Here is a 16625-nt window from a genome sequence, read left to right as displayed (position 1 = left end):
CATTTTGGTTTAGAAATGAAGACATCAAACAGCCCAAGGCTTCCTCACAAGTAGATTTCCTAGAAACACTCACACCCCGCAAGGCTGAACTTGGGTTTCCCCCAAAGCAGAGCAGCTTTTGTCAATTTCCATCTCAGCATCCTGCTATATAAGTCTAGTTACAGTGCTTCTGTTCCACATTTCATACATTCTTCTGGACATGTAGTACTAAAACTTGAGTATTATTATTAAGCAGCCTGTGCATTTTGTTAAATAAATAAATGAAATGAATGCCAAGCTCAAAAGCACTACTCTTTAGATCATGGCCAGGTCCTTGCTGTACCTGGTAGGAACAGATGTGTCAACTTTTTGTTTCCTCAAGATACTTCACAGGCCTTTGGGACTTCAGAGTGCCAATTACCTGTGAAATAACAGATGGCCTCTTTGATTAGCCCAGATGAGTAAAAACACAATTGCCCCTAACAAAGGATTGTGATTAGTTTAGTTACACAACAATAGAAAAAACCCATAACAGCTGTATTTAGAAACAAATGAAGGGTTTATTTATTTATTTCACTTCATTATCTTCTTTCATCATCACACAATGCCATCTTAATATTAGGACCACAAATTGTACAGGTTCCTTTTCACTTCTCTTTGGCAAATCACTTTTTGCAATTAAAGGAATGGATTAATAATTGCTCCCCAAAGGAGCGGTAATAAAGGCTTAGTGCGGGTTTACATATAATTATTGCATTTGTTCCAAAAGTCTTAGCATAAATCATTAAACATATGTTTTAACTAATTTCTTTTTAAGTAATCTTCCTCTTAAAAGGATTTTCTTTCTTCCTCTTTTATATGTCATTCATTTGGTGGTTCTGTGCATTTTTTTTTTTTGTATGCCCGATAATGACTATAGTAAAATTTGTTAACGGTGTACGAAGGCGTGTTGCTTCATCAAAGACTTTCCAAGGTTGGGCTTTTCTGCAGGCATAAGGAAAAGATAAATAATAAAAGAACATGCTCCTGCATTAGACACTAATACAGTTGAATGCATTAGTGCAAGGTCTGAATACATTCATGAAAGGTGACATGTAACCCCCCGTTCAACCCTTTTCCAGCATCCGCTTCCATGCTTGCAATTTGTGCAGCTTGTGGACACTTCTAGCAGAGGGGAGTTCCACCCAGTTTGGACAGCATCTTCCATGTGCTTTGACATAATCACATCATGCAACGTTAGCTGAACTGAGAAAAATGACTGCAGACAAGGTTCCAATATCTGTTCCTGAACAAGTTGTGTCCTCCTGTTTTACAGACAGAACACAATGGTGCCATTAGGGTTGCGCTTGGGGGCAAAGGTTTGGACGTTTGTAGCCCATATTTGAAGGGGAGTGGGGGATGACATGTTCCTTCTCCCTGAGCTGAGCTTTAGAGTGGTTGCCCAGATGGCTTCCAATCTCTCACTAAAGTCACTGCTTGGAGCCACAGCTTTAATTTTCAAAGGCAAACATGTTGGTGCAAGAAGAAAATATAGAAGGGAGAATTACTGGATGCCAAGATCCAAGTTTGGGGCAAATACTCTTTGATGAGAACCCCAGCAGAGATTTAAAGTCACAAAAGTAAAGTATGCAGCAAACATTGCTGTTGAAAAGTTTTTATTCCTTTCCAGATGCAATTTTGTCAGGCTTAGCTGTACTTTTGACATGTGTCAGTGCCTATAGAAAGAAAACAGAGCCACTTTCCCAGTAAAAAGCAGGCCTTGCTAAATGGACAAAGCAACAGGGTGGAAAGGGAGGTAGGGAATCACACAACAGTCATGGGACTAAATCCACATTGCAGTTCCACAAATCTTATTATTTAGAACTAAACCTTAACTTGCAAAGCTTTATTAAAATGGTCTTGCACACAAACACTTCTCTTTACTTATTCATCTCTTGTCCAAGTATCTGAAGCTAATTTGTTATGTTGACATAGAGAGAACCAGGATTATTCAACATTGCACAGCAAGTGAATAATACTCAGTAAAAGCCAAGGAGATAAGTTGGTCTGATATTTACATTTATTTGGGATTCTCCCGATTGATCTGGGGGGAAACCCACATATATTTTCAAAATGAACTACAGCATTTGAGGTACAATAACTAAAATAGAGCATACATTTATAATTTGAGAATGAATCAATTCATGGAAATTATACCTTCCCATTTTTAGCTGCAGCATCTCATTTCCTCTCGTCATATTTCTAATGGTGTACAAACTATTGTGCTGTATAAAATAGGAATTATTTATGACTAGGCCATTGACTTATGATCCGTTGTTTTTTAGAAGGGAATAGCTTCCTTTGACATCTAACCCTGGAGCTCAAGGTTGAGATAAATAAAGGGCATTCCCAATGTAGGGGAGGCCATAATAAACCTTTTTATGAAATGTCAGAAAGACACACCAGTACAATACCCTCCTTTTCTCTATATGTTGGTCACACAGCCCTCCAAGGCAGAATAAGTCATATTTTGAGTTCACTTTATTTCCCCGCCTCTTCTGGCTATATTGAGTGCGTGATTATAGGAAAGGCAGTAAAGTGCTTCCATTAAAAAGAGGCTTAAACTGCGAGGCAGAGGTCAAGGCACAACCTTAATCTCCATGACACAACTGTTGTATATGTGAATTCATCTATCCATCCATCTTGCTTGCAGTCGGAGCACAGGTTGTAATCATTTCACAGGATAGTGGTGTGGGAGGTTGGAATCAGAGATTTTCCATTCCAGATGACACAAAAAGATTAAAAAGAAAAAGTCCACTGTTCCTGCTCCAGAAAATAGCCCTGTAGTCTCTGCCATTCCCCCCCCCCCCCCGCCAACTAGGATTGGAGATAGGATCATACAACAAAAGTATGATCTTTGTCTTTGTAAAGGAGATTATAAAACAGCAGAATATTGGTGTGATTTTTTTCTGTGGTTCCTAGTTAGGTGGTGATTTGGGAGTGATTTTGTTTTCTAAGGCTTCATTAGTAATTCATGCACTGGAATGACACAATAAGAGCTGCTTAGCATTCAAATGTCTGGAGCATAAGGCATGTATAAAGATAAATATTTTTAAAAATAAATATTGTAAAGCATTTTTAAAATTGTGCAGTCAGGCAGGGTTAGTATGCTATACAGTGGTACCTTGGTTCTCAAACGCCTTGGTACTCAAACTACTTGAACCCAAACACTGCAAACCCGGAAGTGTGTGTTCCAGTTTGCGAACTTTTTTCAGATGCCGAACATGCTCTGTTTTGAGTGTTACGCTTCCGTTTTGAGTATTACGCTGAGGTCTGTCTGTTTTTGCTATTTATTTTCCGTTTTGCAACTCTCTTTTTTGTTTTTGTGACTGTGTGGAACCCAGTTCAGCTATTGATTGATTGATTGTGTGACTGCAGTTTATTGCTTTCATTTTATGGCCCAATGGTCTGGTTAGATAGTAAAAATTTGTGTTAAATTGCTGTTTTAGGGGTTGTTTTTAAAAGTCTGGAATGGATTAATCCATTTTGCATTACTTTCTATGGGAAAGCACGTCTTGGTTTTGGAGTGCTTTGGTTTTGGAACAGACTTCCAGAACGGATTAAGTTTGAGAACCAAGGTACCACTATACTGGCTGCTTGTGGTGCATGATGTCATAAGCACTGGTCAATAGATACTTATGTTGATACTCAAACATCAGGAGTCCACACAGCATTGCAATGAAACAGAAAATGAAGCAAGAGCTGACTGGGTGGAAGAGAATCACATTTCCCCAGAAATAAAAATTGCTGCTTGAATGAAAAGAAGATACAATTTTGCCATCTCAGGAGAGCAACTGCAGGGAGAAACATTTGTATCCCCCCACAACAGCTGAGTAATAACTACACATCCATCACGCAATAAAACAATTGCCTAGAAATGCTCTCAGTGTTCAACGTGACTGATGTTCTTTCCAAGAGTAAATAGCTGTTATGGAAAGAATAATTCAAAGGAAAACTTTTTTTTTTAATATCCATTTCGGTTACCTTGAAGAAGCAAATCTGACTGTTCAACTGAAATCCTAGTGAGGATGAAAGATTTATTGCAGATTTCATGATTCTACACCACTTCATACTTATTGATTGCATTATTAGATGGCTTTCACGTTAAAGTCTCCCTTTGTGTAAACAAGGGGGGGGGAGCAGTGTCATGTCAGAAGGCTCCAGTCTGAGCTATGTAAGTTTATCTGAATATCACAAACAAGCCACCATCCTATACAGTAAGGAACCAAGGGTTCATTAATCCCAAATGGAATGTCTGTAAGGTCCCAATGTTCAGGCTCCGATGTTTCAAAATCACAAAATAGTGTGTCTAATGAACTGGCCTGGATCCTGTGAACATCATCAGAGGCCCTTCTTTGTGGGCCTCCTCCACGAGACGTCTGGAGGGTGACAACATGAGAATGGGCCTTTTCTGCAGTAGCTACCCATTTGTGGAACCCTCTCCCCAGGGAGGCTTGCCTGGTACCTTCATTATACATCTTTAGGCGCCAGGTGAAAACCACCTTCTTCAATCCGGCTTTTGCCTAATGAACATTCTGTGTCCTTTTAAATGTCTTTGTTGGGAGCTCTGTATTAATGTTTTGTTTTGTTTTGTTTGTGTTTTTGTTATTATGCATTTTGTGTTTTTATTTTGTATTTTTATGCAAATTTCTTTGAATATAAACAGTATTGTATGTAATTTTGCCTAGTGTATACATGACTTGGCTTTTGAATTGCAAAAATTCAAGGAAGGGCAAATTTCAAGGGATGGTTGTGTTTTGCCTTGTGTATTATTTTGGTGTGAATTCAGTAAAGCGGCCTTTAAATGTGAACTGAATTGAACTGGATTTCTGCCCCATCTCTTCATCCAAACTTTCATCCACAACAAGACAATACCAACGCAACATTTCACAACAATGCCTTGTCAGCTCAGCATGCTAGTAAAAGGTAAAGGGACCCCTGACAGTTAAGTCCAGTCACAAATGACTCTGGAGTTGCGGCGCTCATTTCGCTTTACTGGCCGAGAGAGCCGGCGTTTGTCCGCTTCTGCAGACAGTATTTCCGGGTCATGTGGCCAGCATGACTAAGCCGCTTCTGGCGAAGCCAGAGCAGCGCACGGAAACACCGTTTACCTTCCCGCTGGAGCGGTACCTATTTATCTACTTGCATTGCATGCTTTCGAACTGCTAGGTTGGCAGGAGATGGGACTGAACAACGGGAGCTCACCCCGTCGCGAGGCCTCGAACCGCCAACCTTCCGATCGGCAAGTCCAAGCAGCACAGTGGTTTAAACCACAGCGCTAACTACCCACAAAATAAACCTGTATCTTAAACATAGAAGCAGTCGTGACAGAGCGTATTCAGAGGTCCAAATATGTCTATTGTCTTCAGCAACCTATAGTCTATTTATCCTGGCCTGTGAAAACATAACAAAAGTCTCTCTTAGTTTGTATGTGTACCCTGAATTTGTTGGGTGATCCAACCCATAAAATAGGATTTACACAGCCATAGCATAGTAGTTCCTCCCCTTCCTCTAATACAAGTTAATGGCTTATTTCATCTGTAGACAATCTGCATAATATAGGCAGATCTGCTTATGAGCTTCTCAGCTTCTTCTGATAGTCCCATCAGGGGCCCTGATGAAAGGGAGAAACCTTCAGATACAGATGGGGAATCATCCTTCATCTTTCATTCTGCAAACTGCCAGACAAACAGAAGCCCCCATAGACAGGGGTGGGGGTTGCTGGAGTAGAACTGCAGCCCTTAACTGCAATTGATGTTCAGATGCAACTCCCACTGGGAACTGGTTCAAACAGATTTGCTAATGGTGAATAATTAAGAGCAAAATAAATAATCAATAATGCCCAGTACTTGTTGAGTCAATTGAGGTGGGGGATGGAATTCAATACTGTGAAGCATATTGGAAAGGATGGGAAGGGGGGTAGCAGTATCACATCAAGGGTTTCTTTTTTAACTGACTGGTCACTTTGCTGATTTTGATTGACTGGCAGCTTTTCAGGGGTTGGGGGGAAAGGTTAGGAGTCTCAGACCTGCCAGAAAGAGAGCTGTGAGTAGGTCACCCGCCCTCATTTTGAAGGCCAGAGAAGGCTGCAGGCAGAGCCTTTTCATCCACACTTCCCTGCCATTCTCTTTTTGTTCCTTTTCTACTTGAGCAGTTTTCAAAGGCCCCCAAATTGAGAGCAGAAAAGGTGAGAGAGAAACAATTCCTTCCTCGTCTCCAGATCTAGTAGTGAATTTAAAGGGGAAATGTGCAGGAGGGGGCGGAAACACCTTCAGGTTGCAACCTGTCGGTTTTTAACCTCAACTGCAAGTTGCCTCCTCCCATCACCTCCTTTTTACAATGGTGCATCTGCAGCTTTAGTTTTTTTTGTCATAAAGAAAGAAACAAAATCATAAAGATGGGTTTTGAAGCATAAAAGGGAATTATTTACATAAAGGAGACATTTTACATCTGCTGGGTGATACGGTATTCCTTTAAAGTGAACGTGATGAAAGGCTCCTGAGCACGTTTGTCACATCTGAAGACAGAGCGTTTTATCGCACATTGAATATATTAGATTTAATCACACGGAGACTTTGAATCTTGTGTCGGGTCATGGGCCCCTTATTTGCAAGGCCAGCTCTGATGCTTTGTTTATGAGCCCGAATGTGAACGTAGAGCTGAAAGGGAGGTTTGAGCTTAAATCAGAGATCAGACCATTCAGTGTGATAGGTAGAAAGTAGTGCAGAAAAATTCTTGATGGCTGCAAATTTGTTTTAGGGGCCCCCACCCCTGAAATCAGAACAAATTAAAACTTGACATTATTGGGGCTTGCCTACACTACGGACTTAAAAGGGGTAGCTGCCAATTCCCAGGAAAAACAAGGGTGGGTGTGTTTAGGTCACAACGTGCGTGCCAAGCATGCCCTGCTCCAGGCATACAATTCACCATGGTAGGTATACACTGGTACATTTGTAGAGCCCCTCACACTTGCTAAACACCTGGACAGCTGGCCCACAGGGCTTCGCAACCCCCTGCGGGATTTACAATTTGGGGCACTGTAAATATTAAGCGGGATATCGTATTTTGGCAGCCAACTAAAAGGTTTGCAAGAAACCAACCAGAGAATAGAGAAAATACTCACCCAAGAAAAGACTACTGGATAGGGTGAGCTGAGCAACCAGTGAAATAAGAATAAGCAGTTAACAAGCACAGAATAACTTTTTCATAGGTGTTGATGAAGCAGATGTTTATGTACACATGGTGAACAATGACTACTCATGTGCAGGATCTGATTTAACATTCCAATATGGGGAACAAATTCGGAGATGGGGGATGTTGATAAATTTGTAATGCAGCTAAGCATTTCAAGCAGGACATACTCATATACTGAACAAAGTAATTATAAACGTGCACGTTACAAAGGAAGTTAGGCTGGCAAGCACATGCGTCAGGGCTTTTTGGGTGGTGGCCCCACAATCTTGGAATACTGTCATGCTATTAGGGAGTCCTCATCCATGGATATTTTTATACAAGCTTTAAAAACCATGTTACCTTGGCTTACATAAACTAATAGCTGCTGTGGCTCTGATTGTGTGGTCTGGTCTTGGTGGCTGTATTGCTAGTTTTAATAATACAGTGGTGCCTCGCAAGACGAAATTAATTCGTTCCGCAAGTTTTTTCGTCTTGCGAGTTTTTCGTCTTGCGAAGCACGGTTTTCCATAGGAATGCATTAAAAATCAATTAATGCGTTCCTATGGAGACCGCTTGCCAGGCTGGCGGTGCGGAGAAGGGCTTTTCTCCCCACCGCAAGCCTTCAGCACAGGTCCGAGAACAGAGGGGAAGGCGCGCAGCGCTTCTCCTCTGTTCCCGGGACTTGCGGTGGGAGGAGGGTTTTTCCTCCCCACCGCCAACATTCAGAACAGCATTCTGAATGTTGGCGGTGGGGAGGAAAGCCCTCCTCCCACCGCAAGCCTTCAGGACAGGTCCGGGAACAGAGGGGAAGGCGCGCAGCGCTTCTCCTCTGTTCCCGGGACTTGCGGTGGGAGGAGGGTTTTTCCTCCCCACCGCCAACATTCAGAACAGCATTCTGAATGTTGGCGGTGGGGAGGAAAGCCCTCCTCCCACCGCAAGCCTTCAGGACAGGTCCGGGAACAGAGGGGAAGGCGCGCAGCGCTTCTCCTCTGTTCCCGGGACTTGCGGTGGGAGGAGGGTTTTTCCTCCCCACCGCCAACATTCAGAACAGCATTCTGAATGTTGGCGGTAGGGAGGAAAGCCCTCCTCCCACCGCAAGCCTTCGGAGGAGGCTGGCGATGGGGCGGAGAGCTCTCCGCCCCATCGCCAGGCTTCGGAGGAGGTCCGAGGACAGTGGGGAAGACGCGCTGCACTTCCCCGCTGTCCCTGGAGATTTCCCTATGGGCTTTCGTCTTGCGAAGGAAGCCCATAGGGAAATTCGTTTTGCGAAGCGCCTCCAAAACGGAAAACCCTTTCGTCTAGCGGGTTTTTCGTCTTGCGAGGCGTTCGTCTTGCAGGGCACCACTGTATGGGTTTGTTTTGTTAAGATTCTTAAATGTTGTTTATTGTTTTCTTGTACTATAATGTGAACCACCTTGGGAAGAATTTTTATTCTAGAATTTTATTCAAGATTGTGCAGGAAGATCAAAAAAATTCAGGACCGCCACCAGAAATAAAGGGGAGACACCCCACCAAAACCCCCCCCCCATAAACAGTCCAATGAGGACTGTGTATGCTTAGTGTGTGAATAATGCTAATGGACTGTTGCAAGGAATGGAAAAATGGGAGGGACATTGAGGGTCTTAAGCAGACATTCTCCACACTGCAGCATTTTGTTGCTGGTCTCAGTAATCTTTTCCATAATTCTGCTGATTTCTGTTTTCAGGACCCTGAATGATGTAGGCTTGAGATGCTGGTTGCAAGGCTCACACAACTGAATGCTCTTGCATATATTTTCAATAGTTTTTATTAAAGATTTTCAAAAAACAATCCCTAGAGCTAGATGTGAAGGAGAATGTTCTAGCTCAGCCATAATACCTAGTTTATAATGCGCAGTGACTTTTTGTTTTCATCTGTTTTCCTTTGATCTAAGACACTGTTGGCATCTTCCTCCTTCAGACATAATGAACGACGCAGTGTTGGGGACCTGTCAGCTCCACTGGACTCTTTTGTTTTCTATTCATCATTATGTCTTAGCTGTCCTCTTTAATTTAGCCAGAGTTCAGTGTGGGGCACAGGATGGAAATCACTCGTTGCTGAAGACAATAACTTGGCTCTGCATGGAGATTTCACACATCCATTTATCATCAGGTGTATATTTATACACAGTAGATGCAGCTGTTAGGATTAGAAAGAACATTTAAGGTAATCATTCCTATAGCTCATTCAGCGATTAATAGATTATCTATGGCATAGACCGTATTCTTCGCTCCATAAGACGCACCTGACCATAAGACGCACCTAGTTTTTAGAGGAGAAAAACAAGGAAAGAAATATTCTGAACAAAACAGTGGGTGCGTGCTTTTTTTGGTGCAGGCTGTAGCCATGGATATGCTATGTGATCTGATGGTGAATTTGGGGTGACCCAATGCAAAAATCCCTGAGGATCCATGGGCTTTTACCTCCCCCCTCCCAGGCAGTCTCCTTTATCGCTAGCGTCCCTTATCTCCCTCCCGATCGCTTACCGATCAGCTGCTTCCTTTCAACACCCACTTCCCTCTTGTTTGCCTTAGTGTCTTTTCCTTAGCTGGAGCAGTTTTTTGCCCCTCCTTTTCTTCTAATTTCTCTCCTCATTACTTTAGTCTTCCTGTCTCCTCTCCTTGCAAGTTTGCTGTCTTTACCTCCCCGCTCCCAGGCAGCCTCCTTTATTGCTAGCGTCCCTTATCTTGCTCCCGATCGCTTGCTGATCAGCGGCTTTGTTTCAACAGCCACTTCCCTCTTTCAAGAAGAAGAAGAAGAAGAAGAAGAAGAAGAAGAAGAAGAAGAAGAAGAAGAAGAAGAAGAAGCATGATCTGCTTTTCTCCCCTGGGCAATTCAGCTCCACACATTCGCTCCATAAGACACAAGGACATTTCCCCTTACTTTTTAGGAAGAAAAAAGTGTGTCTTATGGAGCAAAAAATACGGTGTTTTAAGGCCAACATAGGCAATGCCCTTCTGATGTTGCTGAACAACTGCTCCCAGAATTCCTGACTGTTGGCTGTGCTGGCTGGGACTTGTGGGAGCTGGAGTGTAACAAATCTGCAGGGCCACAAGTTGCTTACCTTTGCATTAAGCAGCTGCTATTATTATTTTAATACCTCTGTCTCCTTAGGTCTCACACATAACATCAAAAAGAGGTCTCTAATCGTCTCTGACATTAGCTTTGAAGAACAAAGCACTTCCCTGTTGCACATGTGGATAGTCCAACCTTTGAGCTGCTTAGTCAGAGAAAGTACCCTTCACCCCACGTTCGGAAAGCTGGGTCGTACAAGCAGATGAACAGATCCCATTTACACAAAACCAGAGATTAAAATGCAAATTGATTTCCACATTTTTAGTCCTTCTTCCAAATATGTACACAATCCATTTGATCTGGGAAGTCAAAACCAGTTGACTGAAGCCCTCATTTGTCCACAGTCACCCTTGCATTAGTTGAGGCGAATTGTAGTGCATTCGGTTCTGAAGCTCATAGAAACTATTCCCTCTCTTAATCTTGTTCACATGAAGATTTCTGTAATCTCAGATGGATTTTATCTGTTGGAAATGCAGTTATGAGCTGAAATGCATAACGATACTCTTTTTTTCTTTTGTTTGCTGTTAATGGAGATAGTCTCTCCCCCTTCTTCTTGAGAACTGTATTTTTGTATTGTGTTTGCTGTTCCAAAAAACTGGTAGCTTAATTTTTTTCAAGTATACCCACCCAGGAGGGCAGATTCCAAATGCTGAAATATTTATGATTTCAAAATTGTTGCACCTGGCTTTTCCTTCCTTTTTGCGTGCAAAGCATTAAAACTAATTAATGTCATTCTTTATTTCCTTTATTTCCATTTCTGGCTTTCTGTTTTCAGCAAAATTGTGCCATTTGCATGAGAAAAATGTCACAGTATGAGAAAGCTGAAAGCTGTGGGGTGGGGGGGATATATGTAGGAAATAAACATCATTTCTGCTTTCACAGATATTCAGGACCCTAAAGATGGTTGCTCAGAAGTAAGCCCCATTTAGTTCAATGTGATTTACTCATAGGAAGGGATGGGGAAGAAATTTGATTAAAATTTAAAGGTGAATCCCCCTAATTTTCCCTTTCCGAAACAGAATGCAAATTGGAATGCAGGCAGCCTTCAGCATTTGCAATTCTCCAAATTTCACAATGCAATTCTCCAGCCAAGTGATTTGCACAAATATGCATATACTAGGATCAAGTGTTCATAAAAGCATGTGTTGGTGAAAAATAACATACAAAAATTCAGTATATTGTGGAAAAATAATATTTTCAAAAATATGTATAAGGCAAAACTGCATACAAATATATGCATATTAGGAGAAATTGACACTAAACTGCTAGTTTAGTAAAAATAAAAATGCAAACTGAATCAGAACTGGGGAGAACTAAATTTAAGATTGGAAAAATGAGAAAGTGAGAGAAACCCAGGTTGACAGATTTGCCCATCCGTAATCCCAGTTACAGGTTTGCAGCCTTAGAAAAGCCATGCTTATGTTGCTTTACTAGCATTTGATAAATTTTGGTGTAGCCTTGCAAGCCTTTTCTTCCCTTCCAATCTGCTTTGTTTTCTTTCTTCATCCCGTTCTGTATTACTTTCAAAAGTAACTTCACTTTTAATATTTTACCCAAAAGGATCCCCGTCTGCTCAACTGAATGACTTCACTTATATTTATAAGCTATAAAGCCAGAGTAGGATTTGACCCAAAGGATCTTACTCGATTTATTTCATGGAGTTTTAAGTAAGGTTCATGACCGTTAAGTGATCTGGTTTTTTCAGCTGTTGGCAGAAGAAAGACTGACATTTCCAACCCAAATGTCTTATGGTTCTTATTTGTGCACAAGCCTGTTCTTGCCTCTCAGAAATCAATAAATTATCCAACTCCTATTTAAATACAATAAAAACTAGCACAACAACTTATACATTATTACATAGTGCAATCGACAGTAGTTGCTTAAATGCAAGAGGCAGTCATGCATTGGGAATAGTAAATACACGCAAATAAATGGCAGTGAGCTCTTAGATATAGATACTGTATTCCTAATAGTGATTAATATAGAATGGTATGCAGGGTTGTTCACATGAATTGAAAATTTAGTCTGCCTTTTGCAGGCAAAAGCCAAGCAACACTGCAGGTTAGTGCATGTTAATAGCTGGCTGTATTTTGATGGTCACCACAAGGCATCTGTGGCAGGAATAAACAGGGAAAAATAAGCCTGCTATAACTATACCCCGTCTCTCCTCAAAGTGAAGCTACAGTGGTACCTCGGGTTACATACGCTTCAGGTTACATACTCTTCAGGTTATATTCTCCAGTAACCCAGAAATAGTATCTCAGGTTAAGAACAGTTTCAGGTTAAGAATGGACCTCCGGAACGAATTAAGTACTTAACCCGAGGTATCACTGTACTTAGTTAGTAAATTCATGTCTAAGGCTTTAGAATGTTTATTCACAGGGTTGTATATATTAGTACAATCCTCCTTTTTGCACATTTAAAGCAAGAATGGGGAACCTCAACTTTCTGGCCCCCAGGACTGTCCTCAAGCCACACCCCTTCTTCCCTGGCCACACCCCTCCACTATAGGCTTGCCATATGTCTGGAAAATTCCGGACCTGTATGGAAATCGGATGCCTAAAATAGTGTCCAGGATTGTTCCCCCCCAGGGTTCCCCCACCTTTTTGCGGCGTGCATGGCGAGAGCTCCAGCCACCCGTGGCGCTGCTGCTGTTGGCGCTGGCTGCTGCCTCCCTCACTTGACTCTGCATGGCCACCCCATCCAGGAACCGCTTCTCCAAGGCTCAGTTGTCCCAGCACAGTGTCCTGAGCGTGGTGGGCTCTTGCCACAACCTCAGTGCCAGCACCTGGCACACCTTTCCGAGGGGCCTAGACCCACTGTTTACATCTTCGAGCCTGCCCATCTGACTACAAGGTGTGAGCATTCCTGCGCAACAACTCCCACCGTCTCCTACAGGTAAAAGGGAGGCAACATGGGCTTGTGTGCAAGCGCGTGTGTGTTATTCCGGAAATCAGAAGCGAAAGCATCGCTTTCACTCTCCATGAACTCTGTGATCCAGGGAGGTTGGGTGGCCTCTAGCGCTAGCGGAATAGGCTCTCCCTACCCCCCACTCTTGGCTGGAGGTGACGCTATGGTTGCAGGAGGCTAGGCAGGCTCCTTGTAGCCAGCGGTGGGAAGGGAGAGCAGGTTTGAAGGGGGGCCACAGAAAGCAGGGCATCAGTGGCCAGAGGTGCACTAGTTATGGTAGCTAGCTGCGTTCTTACACATAAGGGTTAACTTTCCCCTTTAAAAAAATCAACAATTTGAATTAGCAAAAATGACGCAAAAAATTAGAAACCAAAAAAATACAAAGTTTATTAGTGATTGGAATAAATTTATGGTATACATTGAAGGAAACTATAGAAATCTAAAAACTATAGCAGGTCTGTTATAAAACTTACGATGCGCAAACCATCAATAATTATTAGCTGCAGAAAATGGAAAATTTCCTTTCATCAAGAAGCCCGAAATCGGGAGGGAAGGAGGTCAACAGGGGTGTAGAAGAAAGATCTAAATACCTAAATATATACAGTTTTAAAGAATAAGATATAGAATTGTAACAGAGATTGATGTTCTCTGGTGTTAGGTGTGGATATTTTTTCTTCTTGTTCTCCCTTTTTTCTTTTTGAAATTGTTGTCTTGTCTTTTGTGTTCTTTTTTGGTTTTCTTTTTTTCTTTCTTTGATGTTGTAACTGAAACTTAATAAAAAGATTTTTTTTAAAAAATCAACAATTTTGGGGATGTCTGGATTTTTACTTTTTGAAATATGGTAAGCCTACTCCACTGGGTCTTCTTTGTATCCTTGTTGAGTGTTTTACCTGGGTAAAACTTGGACCTTGCTCATGCGTTTAAACTGCCTCGATGGAGGGCAGAGAGGCATGTGTGTGTGTGTGAACCATCTAGTCTGCTGTACAAAGGTAAATTTTATATTCATTGGTCCTCCCCACAGGCCACCACCAAAAGGTACCCTAGAAGGAAATGGTGGCCCTCAGGCTGAAAAATGCCTCCCACCCCTGCTTTTAAAGCCAGCTTGATGTGGACAGACCACCTCTTAGATGACATAATAATAATAATTTATTTATTGTTTATACCCCACCCATCCAGCTGGTCCTCCCATCCACTCTGGATGGCTCCCAACAGATTAAAAACAGAATAAAACATCAAACATTAAAAACTTCCTTAAACAGGGCTGCTTGTGAAGAAATATATATGGGGGGGGGTGAGCCCTGCCCCTTCTTTCTGTACATGAATAGGAATTCCTGCACAGGGACTATGCATATACACCCCAGTACACATAGGATCTGAGTGAGGGTGGATCTGATGGATTGATCAGTCTACTTCTAGTCTGTGTCAGCTTCACATGTTCATAAGCCTGTTACGTCCTGGTTTTGCATTCATTTGCATTTTTTTAAAAAATCTGAATGAAAATTCATATTGAAATTCATATTGAAATACATCTATGAGGTGGTGGGAACGATGGCAGAGGTTTCCTCCTCTGCGAAAAGGACTCAAATGGACCACTTCCGTCTGTGGACTTCCCCTTCTGCTAATGGAGGGGAAGGTCCACAATGTCTAACTGCTCCTCAGCAGACCTCCTCAGGAACTTTGGGCTGCTCTCTTAATATTTAAAAGCCCTTCTTTGAAACTATTTACCTTCAGGATAACTCGCTTTATGCACAAGATCAATGGAACATAAGTAAATATTATTTTATTTAAGTGAAAATGATGTCTTCCCTTAAGGAAATATTGAACCATTTTCACATTCACAACCAGTTTTAAAATGAAATTGAGATCAGGAAGAGAGAAGGGAGATATCCAAATGAGAGTATTCTTTGTCACCATGTGTATAAATAGCTGTAAAGTGATAGCATAAGTGAATGTCTCGCCTCTTCTGCAGGCAAATGGAGCTAATAAAAGTGGCAATCCTAGGAGACTTCCATCTACAAATCAAATTTGGTCCTCCTGCTTTCATAAACTCCTGGCATTTAATCAGTGGCGGAGTGCTGTTTATTGGTTTGGCTTGTAGTGCAGATGCCTTCAAGATCATCTCTTAAATAAGCTCCGAAGGAATTATAGTGGAGTGCATTGGAATAGCTTGCAAACGCCTTGAGTTGGAAGACAGGGAGAGAAGTTCTTATGAGAAATAAAAGCTATCAAGTGCCTAAAGATTGTTAACTTTTTTTTCTTCAAGAGTTGGCTCTTCAGCCTGAAGTGGCAGGCTCTGCAGTAAAGCTCTTTGATAGATGCTGGTGGAGGCTTTCTGGATCTGGTTGCAATGACAAAAGATAACGGCTAGGATTCAAAGACCTGCATAGGCTTACACAGATTCCAGTGAAATGTTTGACACACAAAAACACCGCCACCCTGCTTTATTTAGCTGCCTCCCAACTGTTTTTTCAAATTTCCCTTGGTTTCCCCCCAATAAAAATAAGTCTTAAAACCCCTGTGGCTTCATGAAACTAATGTAATTCTTCTTTGGATCCATGTGTTTTGGTGATAAGGATCTGAACACAACAGTCACCTATAAGCTTTGTTATATATTTCTTGGGTGCCTCGTGGAACTGCTCAGAGATCGTTATGAATTGGTTGGATGCATGCCAAATACCAAAATTACCGGGTGGGTGGGAGGAGTGGTGATACTAATTCTCTGTAAGAAACAACAGACAGATGGTTATGAAAACCGTTCTGGGGTGGGGGATATGTGGTCTTGCAGATGGGGGCTGGCATTTTTATACCAGCATTGCCAAAAAAATGAGCATGCATGAGGAGCACCCATCTCACAATAAACACCCTTGATGAATGGCTCCCAATCTGTATTATAAAGAGACCCAGCAGCAGAAATACTCAGTTGTCTGCTTCATTTTCATTCACATACCTTATTTTTTAAAAACTCACGGTTGGCAACTTGGTCAACCAAGTACGACACAGGGACTCTGCAACCTATTTCGACAATTTCTGATTATGTTTCTTTTTAGCTGCTTGTAAGGCCAAAGAGGCCACATAGACCAGGATAGCTCCTTAACAAACAAACAAACAAACACAAAAACAAACAAGAAACAAACTTATTCATATACTGTTCTTCTTCTTCATCTCCTAGACAGAATCATGAATAAACTGCAGGACAACCTGGAGCAGATGATACCATGAAGAGAAGTTTACAAGTCCTCTATTGCCAACTGCTTAGTAAGTAGACAGTCATCTGAATACTTTGACATTTTCTCTCTATTTTAGGCGTACTTACTTTGGATATGAGTGATGCTACTCTTGCCCCTCCTCTCCCCTCTTAATGTTCATCAAAATTTATTGTATTTTTCCTTCCATTGTTCATCTCACACAACCCACCTTATCCCTTTCTTCCC

General features: G+C 41.8%; 1 protein-coding gene and 1 long non-coding RNA gene across 4 annotated transcripts in view; one reads left to right on the top strand and one right to left on the bottom strand.

Moving 5' to 3' along the window:
- Positions 1-16625, top strand: part of TMEM108 (transmembrane protein 108) — a 181766-nt gene that overhangs the window by 71812 nt on the left and 93329 nt on the right. For 2 of the 3 annotated variants that reach the window (XM_081883000.1, XM_081882995.1), the window contains exon 3: positions 16364-16449. In XM_081883000.1, the coding sequence (XP_081739126.1) occupies positions 16410-16449 (40 nt within the window). In that variant the 5' untranslated portion in view covers positions 16364-16409. The remainder of the gene's footprint in view (positions 1-16363; positions 16450-16625) is intronic. The other variant, XM_081882996.1, reaches the window with a different exon arrangement.
- Positions 8959-10181, bottom strand: LOC309380822. Its single transcript, XR_014173162.1, has 2 exons — positions 10093-10181; positions 8959-9348 (listed from the first exon to the last, which is right to left on the bottom strand). It is a non-coding gene; the product is annotated as an uncharacterized lncRNA (long non-coding RNA).

The sequence above is a fragment of the Podarcis melisellensis genome (assembly GCF_964234715.1).
Source record: "Podarcis melisellensis genome assembly, chromosome: 12".
NCBI lineage: Eukaryota > Metazoa > Chordata > Lepidosauria > Squamata > Lacertidae > Podarcis > Podarcis melisellensis.
The sequence above is the reverse complement of the archived record's forward strand: the minus strand, read 5'-3'. Positions and strand labels throughout refer to the sequence as shown.